The 21249-nt window shown below is 44.4% G+C and overlaps 1 protein-coding gene across 18 annotated transcripts in view; it reads left to right on the top strand.

Moving 5' to 3' along the window:
• Positions 1 to 21249, top strand: part of PPFIBP2 (PPFIA binding protein 2) — a 156851-nt gene that overhangs the window by 28790 nt on the left and 106812 nt on the right. For 9 of the 18 annotated variants that reach the window (XM_069554516.1, XM_069554513.1, XM_069554511.1 and 6 more), the window contains exons 1-2: positions 372 to 3763; positions 5830 to 5923. The exons of 2 other annotated variants lie outside the window; for them this stretch is intronic. In XM_069554516.1, coding sequence (XP_069410617.1) covers positions 3761 to 3763; positions 5830 to 5923 — 97 coding nt within the window. In that variant the 5' untranslated portion in view covers positions 372 to 3760. Of the gene's footprint in view, positions 1 to 371; positions 3764 to 3949; positions 3991 to 5829; positions 5924 to 21249 lie in introns of those variants that run through there. 7 more of the 18 variants (XM_069554508.1, XM_069554502.1, XM_069554518.1 and 4 more) reach the window with 2 other exon arrangements.

Below are 21249 nucleotides of genomic sequence, written 5' to 3'. Positions count from 1 at the left end.
GAATCAGCTGTCTCCAACCTTGTTCCCATCACTCACGAGCACTTTTCCATCCCCACATCCTGTCAGTGCCGCTTCTGTTAAATCCGCATGTATGCGGTGTTTTGTTGCAAGGACTAAGATTATTTTTACTTTTTGGTTTTCTCGGAGTTCTTTTGTCATTGCTTGGTTTGCATTTTCTTATCATGGAATTAAATTCTTCAACTTTATAAATTTCTAAAGCTGTTTAGATGCATTAGATATTCCTTTAATTTCATATTACTGAAGAAATCTTTCAGAGCTTTGGAAGCCCTCCCACATGGACCAACTGCCCTTTCCTGCTTGCTGCATAGCTATTGCCCTGGCATCTCCCTTGTGTCTCTTATCACATTCTCCATGTCCTTGTGGGCTTATGTCTTTCAAAATAAATTCCTCTACTATTGTTTCAGTGGTAGCTAAATTAGATGTTTGACTTCAATCTCCTATATTTTTCTGAGCTCTGTCTCTTGTTTACTTTTGCCCATAACAATGGTGTCAGTTTTATACTGATTTTATACATGAGACAGTTGAGGCTCAGAGAAGTAATCTGCCTAAAGGCCCTGTCGACTTGCCGCAGAGCCCAGGTTTTAATTCAAGACTGTCAGGCTATAAACCCGACATTCTTTCTTATTTGTCCTTTAAAAAGAACGTTAATCTTGGTTGATACGGGATGTGATAGAGAATGTAGGCACTGCCATCAACTGTCTTTGTACACCATCCTCCATCTTTATTGTTATTTTTTCATGCTAAAAATGGCTTCTTGCTCAATTATCCCAAAGATAGAAGTTTCCCATATACTTTTAAGAAGCTGTCTCCTCAGTTTAGGAATAAAAACAGATATTCCTTTAAATGACCATTTGAAGAGCCAGCCACTGTGGTTTATGGATGACCAGTAAATTGTGGGGAAAGTCTCCAGTTTGTGGCGATAAACCACAAAGTATGTGGTGATGCTTCTTTACCACCTGTTGGCCACTGAGGGCCAGAGAGGTCTGAGATGAATCTGAGTTCAGTAGTGGTGGATTCTTGGCTGAGGGTTCCTCCCCGGATCTTTCTTTGTACAGGGATGCTGGGGCGCGTCTGGCTGCCGCTGTGAGGAGTCAGCAGACCCTGGAGGGACCAGGACCTAGTCCTGATTCCTCCGTCCAGGACACTCTGAGCCTTCCCAAAACACTTGGCATCTCTAACCACCTTTACTGAGAGAAAAGTGGCTTACTAAATGGAATGGCAGCTTGCATTTCAGCCTGGATGGAGACAAGTTAAGATTTACTTGCTCAAGCCTTACCTTAGTCAGCTGTTCCTACCTATTTCTGATCCTCCTTTGCTCAACACAAAGGTAGTTAATACCATATCTAAGTAACTGCCTTAGAGGCCACCAGGCATTGGGTGGCTAATTGCGGCTCACCTAACCCTGCCCCTTATTCAAGTTCACAGTGCCACAGGCATCTATGTGGTGCAGATCACTTGACTCTGGCACCTATCACAGCTGGACTCACAGCTGCAGGGTGGTTTCCTCCCTGGCTGGTAGCAGAGGGGAGGGTCTGTTGAGGGGAGCCCAGCGTTGGGTACCATGACAGGTAGGAGGATGACAGCATCTAGAGAGGCCTGTGGGGGAAGAAAAGGGTGCATGAGCAATGGACCACACCTTTCCTTAAACAACATTCCTTACCTTATCTCTGCAGCTCGGTATGAGCCAGTTTCTTGGTGTGAGAAGACCGCCTGCTCATCAGGGTCAAATGCAGGGCTCTGTTAATAGTCCACGTGTCCAGAGGCAAAGAAAACTGCTTTTGGCCAATTTAACTACTGTCACTAGACAGTAGACTGTGTTAAGAGCGCGGTGTCCTCCTCTGCCTGCACCTCTCTTTCTTGGGCTTGTGGGGTTGCCTTCGAGTCCTCAGGGCACACCATCAGTTCCTCTGCTGTCCAGCCTCCAACACCTGCTTGGGGACTGTCCTGGATCCTGCTCTCTTTCCCAGCCCTGGGGTTGCTGACTCTTCCCGGTGCGCCCTCTTCACCTTGCTTCTCTGCGGAGACCTCCTCGCAGGCAGCTGCTGATGCTCTGTGCACTTAACCCCCACATCCCCGACGAACCCAGGTTCCTGGGGAGGCGCTGTGTCACTGTGGGGATGAACAGACACACTGAGTTCAGCTGGATGACACGTTTGCTTCTGAGACCCCCAATTCCGTGAGAGCAGGGACTGTCCCAGGGTGCGTTACTGATGGGGAGCTCCAAACTGGTGAGAGGAGAAAATGGCTGAGGCTGCCAGAGTGGGAATGGTTGGCAAACGGAATCATGGCTTCCCTGTTCAGTCAGAGTGTCCGTGCTCACAGAAGGGCCTGGAGACATCACTCCTGTGGTGTGTTTGGCCCTTCAGCGCTTCCCCCAGTACCCAACACCACTGACTTCTCACAGGGGCTGGCAGAGCCTGTTCTCCCTGCATCCTGCCATCACCTTAGACCCAGAACTGAGCTCACCAGTCGCCCAAAGCAGGTTCCGGCTCCTGAGCACTCCCAGTCTTACTGGCCCAGGTTCTGGACCGTAAAGATGATACATCTTTGACTCATGTTTCACTTCTTGCCAGCTCCCACGGGTCCACCCAACTTGCCATTTGCCAAGTACAAACATCCTTAGGCAGAGGGCCTGTGAGTTGTTTTTATGGCCTTTCTGTTGCAGGTGTCCTAAAGGGCTCGGCACTTTCTAACTGACCTCTCACCTTGCACCCCAGGACTAAGACCCCCAGTGGAGCCAGTCTGCTGAAATACAAGGTCCTTCTCTTAAAAAATCTCCATCAAGTTTACATCTGAGGCCACTTGAGCTGCCCAGCGTGCATCCAGATCCCTGATGCTGTGGGTGTGATTCCCAAGCTCCTCTTACTGAACTGCCTTAGTCACGCTTACATAAATCCCGTGGAGGGCTTTGACTCATAGTGAGCAGCTGGGTGCTCCTGTATAATCTCACCAACCGTTTTGGCATTTGCCACCTACATCTTGTCTTTACACGCTTCCTTCCCTTTCACACTTCCCTGGTGGCTCTGTCTACAATGCGAGAGACCTGGGTTCGATCCCTGGGTTGGGAAGATTCCCTGGAGAAGGAAGTGGCAACCCACTCCAGTACTCTTGCCCTGAAAATCCCGTGGACGGAGGAGCTTGTTGCAGGCTACTGTCCATGGGGTCGCAAAGAGTCGGGCACGACTGAGCGACTTCACTTTCCCTTTCACACACTGCCCCCCTCTGCCTGGAATCACCCTTCTCTGCTGAGAAAGTTCCTCCTCAGCCCTTATGGACCAGGGAAACTGCATACCAGCCTCTATCAGCATACCTCACATTGCATCCTAATTGTTCCTAATTCTGTCTTCTCCACTACACTGCATGGTCTGAGGGAATAGGGTTGAGTTCTGATTCATCAATATCCCTTCCACCCCCAGTGCCCAGCACAGCAGGATTTAGGCAGTGTTGGCCATACGGATCTATCATTTATTCACAACTATTTACTCTTAAGTTTCCTTGGGCCAGTCACTCTACTGGGCACACAGGGGTGAGCAAAGCAGACAGGCTCGCCAGCTTCCAGGCAGAGGGTTTGCAAGGCCAGTCAGCGAGGAAGCATAGATGGACAAGATACTTTGGAACCGCTGTGCTGCCGAGGGGCTGCTTTAGATGCCGGTGTGCAAGGAAGGCGTCTCTTGAGGCCTGAAGGATGAGGCTGGATCAGCCGTGCAGAGACCCGGGAAGGTGATTTCAGGACAGAGGAATGGTAGGTGCAGTTTCAGGGGAGGCAGAGGGGCTCAGAGTGCTGGGGGAGTGGACAGTGCCTGAGGCTGCCAAAGCAGGGAGGTCAGGGGGGCGGGCCTTGTGGGGTTGTCCCAGCCGGATCCTGCCAAGCTGCTTCCGCAGGTCACGGTATGGATGCCAAGCTGCTTCCGCAGGTCACGGTATGGACTTTGGATTTCTTCCTGGGAGCGGCTGGGGAGGCCTTGGAGGGTAGGATGGATTTCACACTTGTACTGTCTGTATGGCTAAGCAGGTGAAGGTGCTGAAACCGGCCCTCCTCTCTCCTCCCCTTTTCCTGCTGCCTCTTCTCCAACCCCCACCTCCCAGCCTCACTTCCACTCAGACCCTGAGACCTACACCCGCGTGTGCTCTGAGCCACCTGGCTGCTCCTTGCTGCAGCCTGCCTGGCGCCTGCCACGGCCCCGAGGTGCCAGGGAGGCTCCCCACCCCTCCACGAGCCCTCATTCTCACTCCCCTGAGCTGACTGCACCCTGGTTCTTACATTTCTGACTCTTTTTGGCCTTTGCCCCTGTGACTCAGAGCCCTCCCCCCTCCCCCCTCCCCCCCTCCAACTTGCTTACCTTGCTTTGCTGTGCCTACCTCCCCCACAGGGCCAGCCTCTTGGACATACCTAGGTTCCCCCTCCCTAAACCTGACCCACTTTAAAGTCCCTCATCCTGTGAACTATCCTGGCACAAATACGTCCTGTAAAAATGGCTAATGTTTATTGGAGCTTCCCTGGTGGCTCAGTGTTTACTGAGCCCTTACTACATGCAAGGCCTGCATTTTTAATGAAGTGTTAATTACTCATTTAACTGTGACATCAACCCTGTGAGTTTGGTACTGTCATCCTCCCCACTTTACAGAAGAAGATACTGAGGTTCAGAGATCACAGAGGAAATGGCAGAGCCAGCTTTGAACCCAGGGTGTTTAACTGTTCCTGCCTGGTAGTGCCGTTCAGCGTGGTTCTTTGTGGTCTTGACATCCTTATCCACACCCTCTCCAAACCACTTTCCTGTGGTTGCTCACATTCCTCTCTTCACTCTGAAGATATAACTCTATGAGGGAAAGGAGCAACAGATCTCCTGTTGCCCGACCTGCTCTATCCACCCTCGGATCTGGGAGCCCTGCCTCTCTTCTCTGCAGCACTTATGCCCATTGGGCACACATGTGGGCTCTGCTGAATGAGCAGACAAACAATAGCACCTGCCTCCAGTTTACAGATGCAAGTTACGTCTAAGGATTACAACTGCTCCTTTAAGTCTCTGTCTGACACCCAGGGAGAGGGTGGGAAGTGAGAAAAATGAGACGAGGCTGCAGGAAGATAGTTTAGCTTAAAGACCTTGCTGAGTGGCAGAGTTGTCTGGAGATGGAACCAATTGCCACCTCTCTCATTAGAAGGGAGGCTCAGCATCATAGAAATGGCTAGACAGTGTATTTTTTGAGACATTCTTCCATGCTGAGAAGATGGGATTCTGCGCCTTAAATGGTCCTGGGTGGAGTAGGAAGGACTAAAATGAGAGACTGTGCTCTCCCCGCAACAGTGTGCCTGAAACCTTCCTAGACGGGGCCCACTGGCCCCCATGAGAAGCGAAAGTGGCAGCTGAGGCCTCTCAGCCTGGATCATACCTGCCCTAGGAGAGCACCGTAGGAGTGGGACAGATGCAGGTAGAAGACCGCAAATGCCTGCTGTGGCCCAGGGCTGCAGGGCATGCCTGATGGAGTCCTCGCTGTGTGCCTTCTCGAGCCTTCCCCAGGGTGGCTGCAGCTTCTGGAGCTGGGACTGTGATGATGGTGGTAGTGGCAATCGCTGCCTTGCTGCCACAGGTGACCCTGGAGAGCCCCAGTGGCTTTTCATGACAGAAACAAGTGGGATCACCTGCTAAAGATTCATGGAGTACGTGTGCTGGGACGTGGCAGAAACCCACTGTGGGCCACTCAGATTCCTATGAGAGTGCGGTTACCATGGTGGAATGAGAGGGCTCAGTGGTCTTGGTATGTAACATGAAATACTCTAATTTTTCCTTTGTGCTGTGTTTGAATCTTCAGTCGGAGGGGACGAAGGAGAGAAAAGGACTCATGGCTTCAGAGGCCAGTCATGTGCTAGAAGCTGCCCTGGAGCAGATGGACGGAATCATCGCAGGTATGCTCAGGGGTCCTGGGGACCTCCGCACTGAGAAACCATTTTCCTCTCACTGGACTTCTCCTTTGGGTGCAGAGACAAGGCCCCTGTTGGATTTCTCTTATTTTACTGTGTGTGCACTCTTTTTCAACAGTGCAAACTCAGACTCTGATAGCTGGTCAGGGTCTAGGTCTCTGCTGAGACTGCGGCTGCACCATGTATTAGCACGTGAATAACTGTCCCACCTTGGATCCTGGCTGCAACAGGTGCAGTGGCACTGATTTTATCATGAAGTTTTCAGAGTACAGCATGGTTTCAGTCAAGCTGAAACTTGCAATATTGCGGACTTTGCCCTCTAACACCAGTGTCATTTCCTTTCCCTGGCTGGTCTCCAGTATGTCTGTCAGGTAGTGATTTTGTATTGATTCACTTAATCACCTGAAGAATGTTCTTTATGCCATATTATTGCAACTGTTTGGCTTCATGTTTGTATGAACCAGTTAGGAACATTCTTTTGAAAAGATCCAGCAAAGCTATTTAATTGGAAAGTCGCCGTGGGCTGTCTGGGCTGATTAACTCCTTGATGGGGGACAACTGAAGCCTGTACTGATTGGAACAAGCTTGTCATTGGAGATTTTTCTCTGCAGGCCGCAGGCCTTACCTGATACAAGTCAGTGACCTTATTTGCCGACTGGGCATTTCTTTGGGACTTTACTACTCGTTGTGTGGAGCTATGGCTGCAGGAGGCATGTTTGGGTTGAGTGTGACTAGAACCCAGGGCGTGCACAGGGCACCTGACTTTGCCCGGTGTCTGTCCTTCCATCCTGCAGAGAGACACCCAAGGCACTGAGGTTCTGGGTGTTTGCGCCTGGGGCAGAGGAGGTAGGTGTTTCGTGTCTTGAAACTTCTGTGTGTTGTGGTGCACAGATGACATGTTCCAGCTGTCATCTGTCAGGCTCTTCATTTTTCAGTGAACAGAAAGGGTCCTCAGGAGGTCGACCAACATCCAGGTTTTCAGAGAATCCGAGATTGGGATGTTTTGCCCCAGGTGAGGGTCCCAGAAGCCCTACTGAGAGGAGATGATCAACAGTGTGGGTTTCCTGGCAGTCTTTTCAGAGAGTCTCCCCTAGAAGTTTCCAGGCATTGAGATCAGAGTCAGGCTCTGAGACTAGCTCAGGTGGTCAGCACTGCCGAGCCCCCAGCCCAGGGGCAAGAAGGAGACTGTGAGAGTCCCTGGAGCAGGCGGAGCTCTTAGGCAGCTGGGACAGGTGAGTGGGATACCTCCTTAAAGAGGCAGCCAGTGTGGGGTCACTTCCTCCTGCTGCCTCTGAAGTTCCCCACGCAGACACCCCTGAAATGACAAAGTTCCTGGCATGGTCCCTCTGTCTGTGAGCGAGGACTGTGGGTCTGAATACTTGGGGCCTTGGCTTGGCTGGGGACCTGTGGTGGGTGTGGTTCCTGGAGCAGAACCAGGGACTCCCATCCTGTTCCTTTCCAGCATTGCATGCTCCCCCATCTCCTGTTTCCTTAGGCCTCCACCCTGGCAGACTCCTTTTGGAAGGGCCCTGGGTGTCTCTGGAACAGATACAAGAGTTGTGCTGAGAGGTGGTCTAAAACATTCCAAGGAGTTCTTTGGTTGGAGGAACACCTGTAGCCAGACTGCTTGTTTCAAATCCTAGCTCTGCATCAAGTTACCTGCATGATATGTGCTTCAGCTTCCTCATATTTAAAATGGGTATAATAATATAACCCACCTAAGAAGATTGCTGTGCTTATACATGTAGGGGCTTAACACAGAGCCTGCCATATACTACGCACTATAAAGTGTCAGCTCTTGATAAATTGAGTTCTCGTTTATTCAGGTCCTTGTTTCACCCATTTGTGTGCTGTGGTTTTCATTGTCTAGCTAAGGCTTGTTCATGCCTCTTAGGCTTGCCTGGGGTCTACAAGATTAATGCAGAGTCTCTGAGTGGGCTCTGCTCTGCTCTTGCCCCCTTGTAGACTTTCTTCCACAGAGCAGCAGAGGAATCAGATCACACCACTCTCCCGACAACTCCTCAATGCCTTCGCATTTCAGGATAAACATCTAAAGTCCCCATTATAGGCAGCAATGCTGTATGCGTGCGATTTGGCCTGTGGCTGCCTGTGTGGCTGCACCTCCCATACCTTCCATCTGGCGTGTCTTGCTTTAGCAAAGGCTGTCTCAGGGCCTGTGTACTTGCTGTCCCTCTGCTGGAATGTTCTCCAAGTACACTGAGGTCAGATCTCTGCTGAAATGTCACCATGCAGAGGCCTTCCCTGATGCTCTCTCATGTAGCATCCCTACATCCCCTCCTCCCATCCTCGCATCCCGTTTTTATTTCTTTATAGCACTTACTACCATTTGACCCATTAGGTTCATATTCATCTGTTTATTATCTGCCTCCTGCACCAGGATGTAAGCTCTGTGACAGCAGAGGCTTTGCTGCTGCATCTCAGTGCAGCACAGAATACTTGTTTAATAGATGTTTGGGTCCCATGTGTATTTGATTTACTTCTGTGAATAAGCTCCCCTTTTCATTTATTAGGTGGCAGTTACTGGTTTCTGTACCTATCCCCTGTCTGTCTGCATGCTGAACTTCATTGATTATTTTCTCTCTTGTATCTTTGGCTCATTCTTGTGGAATAATAAATCACTAATTTTTTCTTTTTTTTAAGACTCTGTGGTTAGCATGTCCTGTGAGCCATCTCTTAAGCAGTAATTGGCTCACCCAGACATTTGACAGGAGCTATTTGGCAGATAATTCAACACTGAGGTTATTAGCGAGTGTCTGGAGGGCATATGTTCTGTGCCATTTGCGATGAAAAGAATAATAATTATTGAATGCTATTGTGTGGGATACTTTTCCTCAAGATTATTAAAGCCACCCTCATTTTCAAGCTGACTGGGCCAAAGAGCTTAGGGATTTTTGTGGTTATTAATGTAAACTGCAGTTAGACTGTTGGAGTTAGAATCCCAGCTCAGCCACTTATTACTGGCTGTGGAGTCTTTGGGCAAATTGCTTGATCCCCTTGAGCCTCAGTTTCCTCATAGTATATAGACAGTGGTAATAACAGTGCCATCTCATGTTATTGGGGAGATTAAATTAAGGTAAAGAAGGCACTTAGAATAGCGCCTGTTACCTAGTAAGTGCTCACCGGCTCTAAATTACCTTGGTTTTGTTGATACTACTATTGACATTATTTTTGCCACTTGAGCTATAGTGCTGGTAAATGACAGAACTAAGATTCGAGTCCCGGCTAGCTGAGATCCAGATGTCTTCCTGGCTCGTTTCACTCCTGGGCTCATCTCATGGTGATGTGCAGCACAGCCCCTGGGGTTGTGCAGGGCTGTCTAGGGAGTTCACTGGGAGGAGGGTCCAGTCCTGTCCTTGTCCCCAGTATGTGGGTCACGGTGGCTTTGCTCTCTTCCCTTCTACATTCAGCTTCCAAGTAAGAGCTCGTTTGCTTGAGCATAGAGCAGCTAGAAGGAAGTTGAAGACTGTGGCACCAACATCATGAATCAGATTCTGTAGGGATTACGTCTTTGTGTGAACATTTATATTGTCCTTTCTTTGTTTCTATTCTGTCACTAATTTGAAGTTGAAGGGTGTCAAGTACTACTTCCAGCTGGTAAAGGACTCAAACCACTACATGCTCTCACTTTATGAAAACACAGTTATGCTTATCTTAGTGAAGAAGTTTTTATGGGCTTCCTACATGCCCTAAATAGCAAGCATTTATGTAGAAACAAATGGATTCCTACTCAAATGGACACAGTTTCCTTCAGTAATGGTTATTAATGATTATAACACTGTATAACCAGAACTTTCCCTTATTAATTGCTCTACAGTATGACAGGCTACTCTTCACTTTCCAAAACTCTTTCCAAAAGAGTTTCCAGAAGAGTATACTTAGGGCATGTGATATCAATGTGTATATAATTAAGCCTTTAATGCAAAAAAAAAAGTGCCCTCTCCTTCTGGTCAATGTAAACAGTACAGACGGTGCAAGAGATGATCATTCACAGAAGCAACCAGGCCAGGAAAACTCAGAGGACATCCTGATACACAAGTGCCAAATACGCCCCTGCCGAGGCAAGCATGGTGACCCTCATCATCGGCAGGCATTCATCTGCTCTGGAGACATGAGATAAATGCCTTCTAAGCAGAAGTAGGAAATGAAGCAGAAACACGAAGTGAAACTCCTTGTAAAGCTGAATTCTTGAAATCTGAATGGGTGTATCCCGAGTGTGATTGTATTTAAATAGGACCCAAGAATTTCATACCAGAAAGTTAGGACAAGGTGACTTAGAAAACCCAGAACCTTTGTCCAAATGAGTTGTTTCTAATACAAAAGACCAGTATTATAACTTCCAGTAAGATGTTAACCTTTGATCTGATCTTCCTCTTGATTAGTCCCTGTGATTCAGCCTACAAATAATACCATAATTGAATTACACTGTTGATGATTGAAATTGAACACTATGCTGCTTAATTGCATCCCTGTGGATGACCCTGAGCAACGACCGCATACACTAATTTTGTGTAGGGCTTCATCTGTGGGCAAATGGGGTCAGCGGCTGCTCCAGGAGGCTGTGTGTGTGTGTTGTGTGTGTGTATGACCAGAGAACCCCTTGTCAGGACACAGAGGGCCACTTATTTCTCTTCACTGTGCGGGAGGTTACTCATGGGGTTATCTACAAGCTATACCCACTGCTGGAGAACAGTTAAAAGGAATCTGTTTAATGACAGTTGAACAAAGAGGTTGCTCTGTCTGGGCCTTTTTTCCAACTCTTTTTTTCTTTTTTAAAGATTTTTTTTTGATGTGGACCTTTTTATTTTTTTAAAGTATTATTGAATTTGTTACAATATTGCTTCTGTTTTGGGTTTTGGGTTTTTGGCTTCGAGGCATGTGAAGTCTCAGCTCCCCAGGACTGGAAACTGTGTACCCCTTGCATTGAAAGAAGTCTTAACCACTGGACCAGCGAAATCCCCCTGCCAACCCTGACTAGTGTCCATTTTTTGTTTTTGTTTTTTTGTTTGTTTGCTTTCAAGATTGTGTGAGGGCAGAGAAAGTTCTGATCAAGACTGGAATTATTCCTGTGGGCCCATGAATGATTTCAGCTGTGGCATTCAAGGCTGATGATGCATCCACACTCTGAACAGTTAGTTGGCCTTATCTCCAGCCTCTCCAAGGCCAGTCAGTGTGGAGTGGTCATCAGTCACAAAGCCACCTGTTTCCAAGTCAGGACTCAGGTTGAGAGTCCTCTACTTTGACACTGACCCAAGGAGAGCTGGCGGAATTTTGGAGGTGTCTAGTGGGCTGAGATGTTAAAGGCTGCCTTTGTGTAAAGAGGTTGAGATGGCCCACAGTGGGGCTCGGAGCCCTGTTGAACAGCTGCATTCTGATTTTTACCCTTGCTGGCAGAGTCCATATTTCCAACCTCATTTTCTATTCTCTGAAAGTGTGTAGGTAAATTAGGAATTATCATTTGTTCATTAAATATTTGCTTATAGTTAAAATTATAGGAACTGACCTGCAAAACCATCTGGACCTTGTATTTTCTCATGTCTTTTCTTAATGGCTAGGGGTAGTCAGGGTTTAATTTTTCCTCTATTGAGTTCTGGCATGCTGTATTTTTCTAGATATTTGTGTATTTTACCAGTATTTTCCATTTTGTTAGCATATGGTTGCTTATTATGTTTTATCTTTTTAAGGTCTGCTACACTTGTTATATATGTTTTTATTCCTAGTATTGCTTGTTTGTTTGCCTTTTCTTTATTTTTTGATCAGTCTTGACAAAGACTATTTTTTAATGACTGTTTTCGAAGAATTATTTTTGCTGATTAGTCCCCATAGTAGGTGTGTATATTATTTACTCTATAATTAGATAAATGTGTGTATGTATTAGCTCAGGTTCTTCAGAGAAACAGAACCAATAGGGTGTGTGTGTGTTTGTGTGTATGTATGTGGAGAGAGACAGAGAGAAAGAGACATTTATTTTAAGGAATTGGCTCATATGAATGTGGAAGTTGGCAAGTTCAAAATCTGCAGGGTAAGCCAGCAGCCTGGAGGGCCAAGGAAGAGCCAGTTTTGCAGTTCAAATCCAAAGACCATCTGCTGGCAAATCTCCACTTCTTTCAGAGAAGTCAGTTTTGTTTTTTTTTTTCCTATTAAGATCTTCCACTGATTGGGTAAGGCCCACCCATGTTATGGAGGATAGTCTGCTTTGTCAAAGTCTACTGATTTAAATATTAATTTTATTGAAAAACATATCTTCACAGAAACATCTAGAATAATATTTGACTAAATATCTGAGTATTGTGACCTAGCCAAATAGACACAAACAACTAACCATCCATATATATATATATATATATACATATATATATATACACACACACATTATGTATTTATGCTTTATATATCTGCCTCTTGAGAAACCTATATGCAGGTCAGGAAGCAACAGTTAGAACTAGGCATGGAACAACAGACTGGTTCCAAATAGGAAAAGGAGTACGTCAAGGCTGTATATTGTCACCCTGCTCATTTAACTTCTGTGCAGAGTACATCATGAGAAATGCTGGACTGGAAGAAGCACAAGCTGGAATCGAGATTGGGAGAAATATCAATAAGATATGCAGATGACACCACCCTTATGGCAGAAAGTGAAGAACTAAAAAGCTTCTTGATGAAAGAGGAGAGTGAAAAAGTTGGCCTAAAGCTCAACATTCAGAAAACGAAGATCATGGCATCTGATCCCATCACTTCATGGGAAATAGATGGGGAAACAGTGAAACAGTGTCAGACTTTATATTTTTGGGCTCCAAAATCACTGCAGATGGTGACTGCAGCCATGAAATTAAAAGATGCTTACTCCTTGGAAGGAAAGTTATGACCAACCTAGATAGCATATTGAAAAGCAGAGACATTACTTTGCCAACAAAGGTCCGTCTAGTCAAGGCTATGGTTTTCCCAGTAGTCATGTATGGATGTGAGAGCTGGACTGTGAAGAAAGCTGAGTACTGATGAATTGATGTTTTTGAACTGTGGTGAAGACTTTTGAGAGTCCCTTGGACTGCAAGGAGATCCAGCCAATCCATTGTGAAGGAGATCAGTCCTGCATGTTCATTGGAAGGACTGATGCTAAAGCTGAAGCTCCAGTACTTTGGCCACCTCATGCGAAGAGTTGACCGATTGGAAAAGACTCTGATGATGGAAGGGATTGGGGGCAGGAGGAGAAGGGGACAACAGAGGATGAAATGGCTGGATGGCATCACTGATTCGATGGACATGAGTTTGAGTGAACTCCAGGAGTTGGTGATGGACAGGGAGGCCTGGCGTGCTGCAATTCATGGGGTTGCAAAGAGCCTGACACGACTGAGTGACTGAACTGAACTGATGTACATATTTAACTTCTTTGGTTATATATTCTTTATCATTTTCTGTTCTATTTACTTGAATCTATCTGTTCAGCTTAACAAATCAATAATATATAATATTATGTATTTAAAATTGACTGCTAACTTAATTGTAGTGGTTAAAGAGGTTTCCGATCCTTTTTGGAATTTATTGATTCTTTGTCACTTTGACTAGAACATTGTCTGTTTCTGTTTTGTAAATAAGTTTATTTGTATCATTATTTTAGATTCCACATTTAAGTGCTATCATATGTTTTTTGTCTTTCTCCTGACTTACTTCACTTAGTATGATAATCTTTAAGTTCATCCATGTTGCGGTAAATGGCATTATTTCATTCTTTTCTGTGACTGAGTGATATTCTATTCTGTGTGTGTGTGTGTGTGTGTGTGTGTAGAAAATCTTTATCCATTGTTTCATCTGATGATGGACACCTAGGTTCCTTCCATGTCTTAGCTATTGCAGATAGTGCTGCTGTGAACATTGGGGTGCCTGTATCTTTTCAAGTTACACTTTTCATCCTTTCCAGATATATGCCCAGTAGTGGGATTGCTGGATCATGTGGTAACTCTAATTTTAGTTTCTCCATTCTGTTCTCCATAAGGGCCCCACCAATTTACATTCCTACCAACAGCATAGCAGAATTCTTTTTTCTCTACACCCTCTCCAGAATTTATATTTGTTGACTTTTGGATGATGGCCATTCTGACAGTTGTGAGATGATATCTCAAGTAGTTTTGATTTGCATTTCTCTAATAATTAGTGATGATATTGAGCATCTTTTCATATGCCTGTTGGCCATCTGTGTGTCTTATGGATAAAAGGCTAGGTCCTTTGCCCTTTTTGAAATGGGTTGTTGCTTTTTTGTTGTTGAGTTGCGTAAGCTGTTTGTATATTTTGAAAATTAATCCATTTCAGCAGTATCATATGCAAATATATTCTCCTGTTCCTTAGGTTGTCTTTTTGTTGATGGTTTCCTCTGTTTTGTGAAAGCTTATGTTGACTAGGTCTCATTTGTTTATCAACTTTTTATTTTTTGATTTCTGCACTTATCTTCCTTCACTTCTCCTACCCTTCTTTTAATGTTTGAAAACATAGAATTGTTTATGTGTGTTCATATTCCAGCATCAAGGCCAAGTTCAGTGGGTGATTTTTTTCTAGTGACAGGCTGAGGGTATTGCCCTTTGTTTCCTGGCCTTATGCAGAGGTCTCCCATTTGACCTCTTCCTTTGCTCTGGCCTTGAACTTTGTCTCCTGTCCTCAAGCGGCCCATTCAAGCCCAGGTGTGCCAGGAACATGAGCTCAAATGCTCTTTTTCTCCTGAGCTCTGAAATTTCCTTCAGTTCAGTTGCTTTAAAAAGTATATGTTTTTTTTAAAATAAACTTTTTTAAAAGTATATGTTTTTTTAAAATATGTGTTTTTTAATTTTAGGGTGTCCTTTGGGATTTTTCTGAGTACACCTAGTCTGTCATGATGTGCCCTATTGCAGCTGTAATACCGTCACCATCCTTGGTTCACAACCCCTTCCTCCATCTTCAAAGCCAGCAGTGGCAGGGCGAGTCCTCATGTCATATCTCTCTGACCCATTCTTCTGCCTCCCTTTTCTAAGAGCTCATGTGATTAAAAATCCAGGATAATATCTCCATCTCATGATTCTTAATCATGTCCATAGAGTCCCTTCTGCTATATTAGGTAACAAACACACCCGTACTTTCCAGGGGTGGGATGTGGACATCTTTGGGAGGGTCATTATTCTACCACAAAGGTAATAACTGACATCCCTTACAATGTTGTAAATCAACTATACTTAAATAAAAAATTTGAAAAGAATGGCATCCATTTATTCCCCTGCTTATTTGGTTCTGCGGATCAAGATTACCGGGAGAAATATCAGTAACCTCAGATATGCAGATGACACCACCCTTATGGCAGAAAGTGAAGAGGAACTAAAAAGCCTCTCGATAAAAGTGAAAGGGGAGAGTGTAAAAGTTGGCTTAAAGCTCAACATTTAGAAAACGAAGATCATGGCATCTGGTCCCATCACTTCATGGGAAATAGATGGGGAAACAGTGGAAACAGCGTCAGACTTTATTCTTTTGGGCGCCAAAATAAAATCACTGCAGATGGTGACTGCAGCCATGAAATTAAAAGATGCTTACTCCTTGGAAGGAAAGTTATGACCAACCTAGATAGCATATTGAAAAGCAGAGACATTACTTTGCCAACAAAGGTCCGTCTAGTCAAGGCTATGGTTTTTCCAGTGGTCATGTATGGACGTGAGAGTTGGACTGTGAAGAAAGCTGAGCGCCGAAGAATTGATGCTTTTGAACTGTGGTGTTGGAGAAGACTCCTGAGAGTCCCTTGGACTGCAAGGAGATCCATCCAGTCCATTCTAAAGGAGATCAGCCCTGGGTGTTCTTTGGAAGGAATGATGCTAAAGCTGAAGCTCCAGTACTTTGGCCACCTCATGCGAAGAGTTGACTCTGATGCTGGGAGGGATTGGGGGCAGGAGGAGAAGTGGACGATAGAGGATGAGATGGCTGGATGGCATCACCGACTTGATGAACGTGAGTTTGAGTGAACTCTGGGAGTTGGTGATGGACAGGGAGGCCTGGCGTGCTGCAATTCATGGGGTCGCAAAGAGTCGGACACAGCTGAGCAACTGAACTGAACTGAGGGAACAGACAAAGGAGTCAGATAGAAAGAGATCAAAGTATCAGCTTTATCATTAGTTTAACTGACTAGGAACCTTAACTGGACCTGAAGCCACACTCAGGATCTTGAATCCACTCATCCTACACACTTCCTTGAATTGAATGTAATCCCAAACTTCTAGACTTCCATCTTGCTACGGGTGGAGCTGGTCTCAGAAAGCTTCCTTGGAAGATAATGCCTGCATATGGGGACAGGCATCTCTAGGGAGAATTCCATCTTTCAGTTCTGTCATCAGGTGTATTCCTCTGTTGAGGAAGAGCTGTGTGAGGGGAGATAGGTGGAAACCATTCTCTCCTCCCACAGAAATATGGAGATTGGGATAGTACCCATAATAGCAATTCTTGATTTTTGCTAAGAATTCCTGTATGGCCTAGTCTATGGTCATTTTTGAAAAAGGCTTTATGTGTGCTTGAACACCATGTACTGTCTCTAGTGTTTAGCACATCGTTCTTTATATGTCTTTGGCTGTATCACCACTGAAGTTTTTATTTTGGGGCCTGCTTGATCTGTCATTTCCCAAGGGAGAGGGTCTTTTTTATACACTGTGCAATTTGGTTTGTAAATTTATATTTAAGATTTGATATGTAGGGCTTCCCTGGTGGCTCAGACAGTAAAAAATCTGCCTGCTATGTGGGAGATGCAAGGGAGAGGGTCGTATTTATACACTGTGAGAATTACTCTGTACATTTCTGTTTAGGAGTTGATATGTAAGTTCATCAGTGAGAAAGGTTGTAATTTGCCTTTGTAGTACTCAGAACTGCTAAATAATTGTTCAGTTACAGGGGTCACCATTCACAGTCTGGTCTATAAGTTGTACTGGCAGCTATCCTTATTGAAGCAGTTTGGAACAATCCCTCTTTTTCTATACTGAACACAAGAGTTAAATGAGAATCATTCACTTCATGAACATTGACTAGAGCTAACTTGTAAAAGTATGTGGCCTGGTATGTTTGCTGTGGAAAAATATCAAATTATGATTCAACTTTTTATAGGTTTGTTCAAATGGTTTTTTAAATCTTTTTATCTAGTGATTATATGTATATGTGATTAGTCTTAATTTTTTTTTGATCAAAAGTACATACATCAATGCACTCTCCTCTTTCACCACCATCAAGAGGCTCTTCAGTTCCTCTTCATTTTCTGTCATTATAGTTTGATCATCTGCATATTCGAGGTTGTTGATATTTCTCCTGGCAATCTTGATTCCAACTGGTGATTTATCCAGCTCAGCATTTCACATGATGTGTGTATATAAGTTAAATAAGCAGGGTGACAGTATAAAGCCTTAGCATACTCTTTCCCAAGTTTGAACCAGTCTGTTGTTCCATATCCAGTTCTAACAGTTGCTTCCTGACTCACATACAGGTTTCTCAGGAGACATGAAGGTGGTCTGGTACTCCCATCTCATTAAGAATTTTCATGATTTGAGAGAATAGCATTGAAACATATACATTACCATATGTAAAACATTACCGTATGTAGAACAGTGGGAGTTTATTGTAAGATGCGGGGAACCCAAAGCTGGGGCTTTGTGATAACCTAGAGGGGTGGGATGGGGAGGGAGGTGGGAAGTAGGTTCGAGAGGAAGGGGATATGTGTATACCTGTGGCCAATTCATGTTGATGACACAAATGACACGAATGTGATGGTATGACAAAAACCATCATAATATTGTTAAGGCAGTTCGTTCAATCACTTAGTTGTGTCCAACTCTTTGCAACCCCACGGACTGCAGCATGCTGGGCTTTCCTGTCCATCACCAACTCCTGGAGCCTACTCAAAATCATGTCTGTTGCATTGGTGATGCCATCCAACCATCTCATCCTCTGTCGTCCACTTCTCCTCCTGCCTTCAATCTTTCCCAGCATCAGGGTCTTTTCCAATGAGTCAGTTCTTTGCATCAGGTGGCCAAAGTGTTGGAGTTTCAGCTTCAGCATCAGTCCTTCCAATGAGTATTCAGGACTGATTTCCTTTAGGATTGACTGGTTGGATCTCCTTGCAGTCCAAGGAACTCTCAAGAGTCTTCTCCAACACCAAGTTCAAAAGCATCAATTCTTTGGCACTCAGCCTTCTTTATAGTTCAACTCTCACATCCACACATGACCACTGGAAAAACCATAGCTTTGACTAGATAGACCTTCGTTGGTAAAGTAATGTCTTTGCTTTTGAATATGCTGTCTAGGTGAGTCATATCTTTTCTTGCAAGGAGCAAGTGTCTTTTAATTTCATGGCTGCAGTCACCATCTGCAATGATTTTGGAGCCCAGAAAAAATAAAGTCTGTCACTGTTTGCATTGTCATGTCATGTCACTGCATTTGTCTGCCCATCACTTTGCCATAAAGTGATGGGACCGGATGCCATGGTCCTAGTCTTCTGAATGTTGAGTTTTAAGCCAACTTTTTCACTGTCCTCTTTCACTTTCATCAAGAGGACCCTTAGGTCTTCTTTGCTTTCTGCCATAAGGGTGGTGTCATTTGCATATCTGAGGTTATTGATATGTCTCCCATCAATCTTGATTCCAGCTTGTGCTTTATCAAGACTGGCATTTAGCATGAAGTGCTCTGCATAGAAGTTAAATAAATGGAGTGGCAATATACAGCCTTGACGTACTCCTTTCCTGATTTGGAACCAGTCTGTTGTTCCATGTCTGGTTCTAACTATTGCTTCTTGACCTGAATACAGGTTTCTCAGGAGGCAGGTCAGGTGGTCTGGTATTCCCATCTCTTGAAGAATTTTCCACAGTTTGTTGTGATCCACACAGTCAAAGGCCTTGGTGTAGTCAATAAAGGAAAAGTAGATGTTTTTTTTGGAGTTCTCTTGCTTTTTCAATAATCCAGTGGATGTTGGCAATTTGATCTCTTGTTCCTCTGCCTTTTCTAAAACCAGCTTGAACATTTGGAAGTTCACGGTTCACATACTGTTGAAGCCTGGCTTGGAGAATTTTGAACATTACTTTGCTAGTGTGTGAGATGAGTGCAATTGTGCAGTAGTTTGAACATTCTTTGGCATTGCCTTTCTTTGAGATTAGAATGAAAACTGACCTTTACCAATCCTATGGCCACTGCTGAGTTTTCCAGATTTGCTGGCATATTGAGTACAGCACTTTCACAGCATCATCTTTTAGGATTTTAAATATTTGAGCAGGAATTCTCTCACCTTCACTAGCTTTGTTCATATTAATATTTCCTAAGGCCCACTTTACACTTCAGGATGTCCAGCTCTAGGTGAGTGACCACACCATTATGGTAATCAGGGTCATTAAGACCCTTTTTCTTTCCCTTATGTTCTTTCTTCAGGTTTTTCTAAAGCTTTCTCAGACAACCACTTTGCCATCTTGAATTTCTTCTTCTTTGGGCTGGTTTTGGTTACTGCCTCCTGTACAATGTTATAAACCTCCATCCATAGTTCTTCAGGCCCTCTGTCTACCAGATCTAACCCCTTGAATCTATTTGTTACTTCCACTGTATAATGATAATGAATTTGATTTAGGTCATACCTGAATGGCCTAGTGGATTTCCCTATTGTGTTCAATTTAAACCTGAATTTTTCAATAAGGAGTTCATGGTTTGAGCCAATCAGTTCCAAGTCTTGTTTTTGCTGACCATATCGGCAAAAGATGAGCTTCTCCATCTTTGGTTGCAAATAATATAATCAATCTGATTTTGGTATTGATGTGATCATGGTATCTGGTCCTGTCACTTCATTGCAAGCAGATGGGGAAACAGTGGAAATAGCGACATACTTTATTTTCTTGGGCTCCAAAATCACTGCAGATGGTGACTACAGCCATGAAATTAAAAGACACTTGCTCCTTGGAAGGAAAGCTATGACTCACCTAGACAGCATATGAAAAAACACAGATAGTACTTTGCCAACAAAGTTTCATCTAGTCAAAGCTATGGTTTTTCCAGTAGTCCTATATGGATGTGAGGGTTGGACCATAAAGAAAGCTGAGTGTTGAAGAACTGATGGTTTTGAACTGTGGTGTTGGAGAAGACTCTTGAGAGTCCTTTGGACTGCAGGAGATCCAATTCGTCAATCCTACAGGATATCAGTCCTGAATACTCATTGTAAGGATTGATGATGAAGCTGAAGCTCCAATACTTTGGCCACCTGATGTGAAGAACTGACTCACTGGAAAAGACCCTAATGCTGGGAAAGATTTGAAGGTAGAAGGAGAAGGGAATGACAGAGGATGAGATGATTGGATGGCATCACCAACTAGATGGACAAGAGTTTGAGCAAGCTCCACGAGCTGGTGATAGGGAAGCCTGGCATGCTGCAGGCTAGGTGGTCACAAAAAGTTGGACATGACTGAGTGATTGAACTGATTTGGTGATATCCACGTGTAGAGTCATCTCTTGTATTGTTAGAAGAGGGTGTTTGCTATGACCAGTGTATTCTGTTGACAAAACTGTTAGCTTTTGCCCTGCTTTATTTTGTATTCCAAGGCCAAACTTACCTTTTATTCCAGGTATCTCTTGACTTCCCACTTTTGCATTCCAATCTCCTATGATGAAATGGTCATCCTTTTTTTTTTGGTATTACTTCTAGAAGGTCTTGTAGGTCTTCATAGAACCAGTCAGTTTCAGCTTCTTGGGCATCAGTGGTTGGGCATAGACTTGGATTACTGTGATGTTGTATGGTGTGCCTTGAAAATGAACCAAGATCATTCTGTTGTTTTTGAAGTTGCATTCAAGTACTGAATTTCAGACTCTTTTTTTGACTATGAGAGCTATTCCATTTCTTCTAAGGGATTCTTGTCCACGGTAGTGGATATAATGGTCATCTCAATTAAATTCACCCATTCCTGTCTATTCTAATTCACTGATTCCTAAGATGTTGATGTTCAATCTTGCCATCTCCTGTTTGACCACATCCAATTTACCTTGATTCATGGACCTGACTTTTCAGGTTCCAAACAACAGACTGGTTCCAAATAGGAAAAGGAGTACGTCAAGGCTATATATTGTCACTCTGCTTATTTAACTTATATGCAGAGTACATCATGAGAAATGCTGGGCTGGAAGAAGCACAAGCTGGAATCAAGATTGCTGGGAGAAATATCAATAACCTCAGATATGCAGATGACACCACCCTTATAGCAGAAAGTGAAGAGGAACTAAAAAGCCTCTTGATGAAAGTGAAAGAGGAGAGTGAAAAAGTTGGCTTAAAGCTCAACATTCAGAAA

This window comes from Ovis canadensis, chromosome 15, assembly GCF_042477335.2.
Source record: "Ovis canadensis isolate MfBH-ARS-UI-01 breed Bighorn chromosome 15, ARS-UI_OviCan_v2, whole genome shotgun sequence".
NCBI lineage: Eukaryota > Metazoa > Chordata > Mammalia > Artiodactyla > Bovidae > Ovis > Ovis canadensis.
Note: the sequence above shows the minus strand (reverse complement) of the source record. Positions and strands in the feature narration are given on the sequence as shown.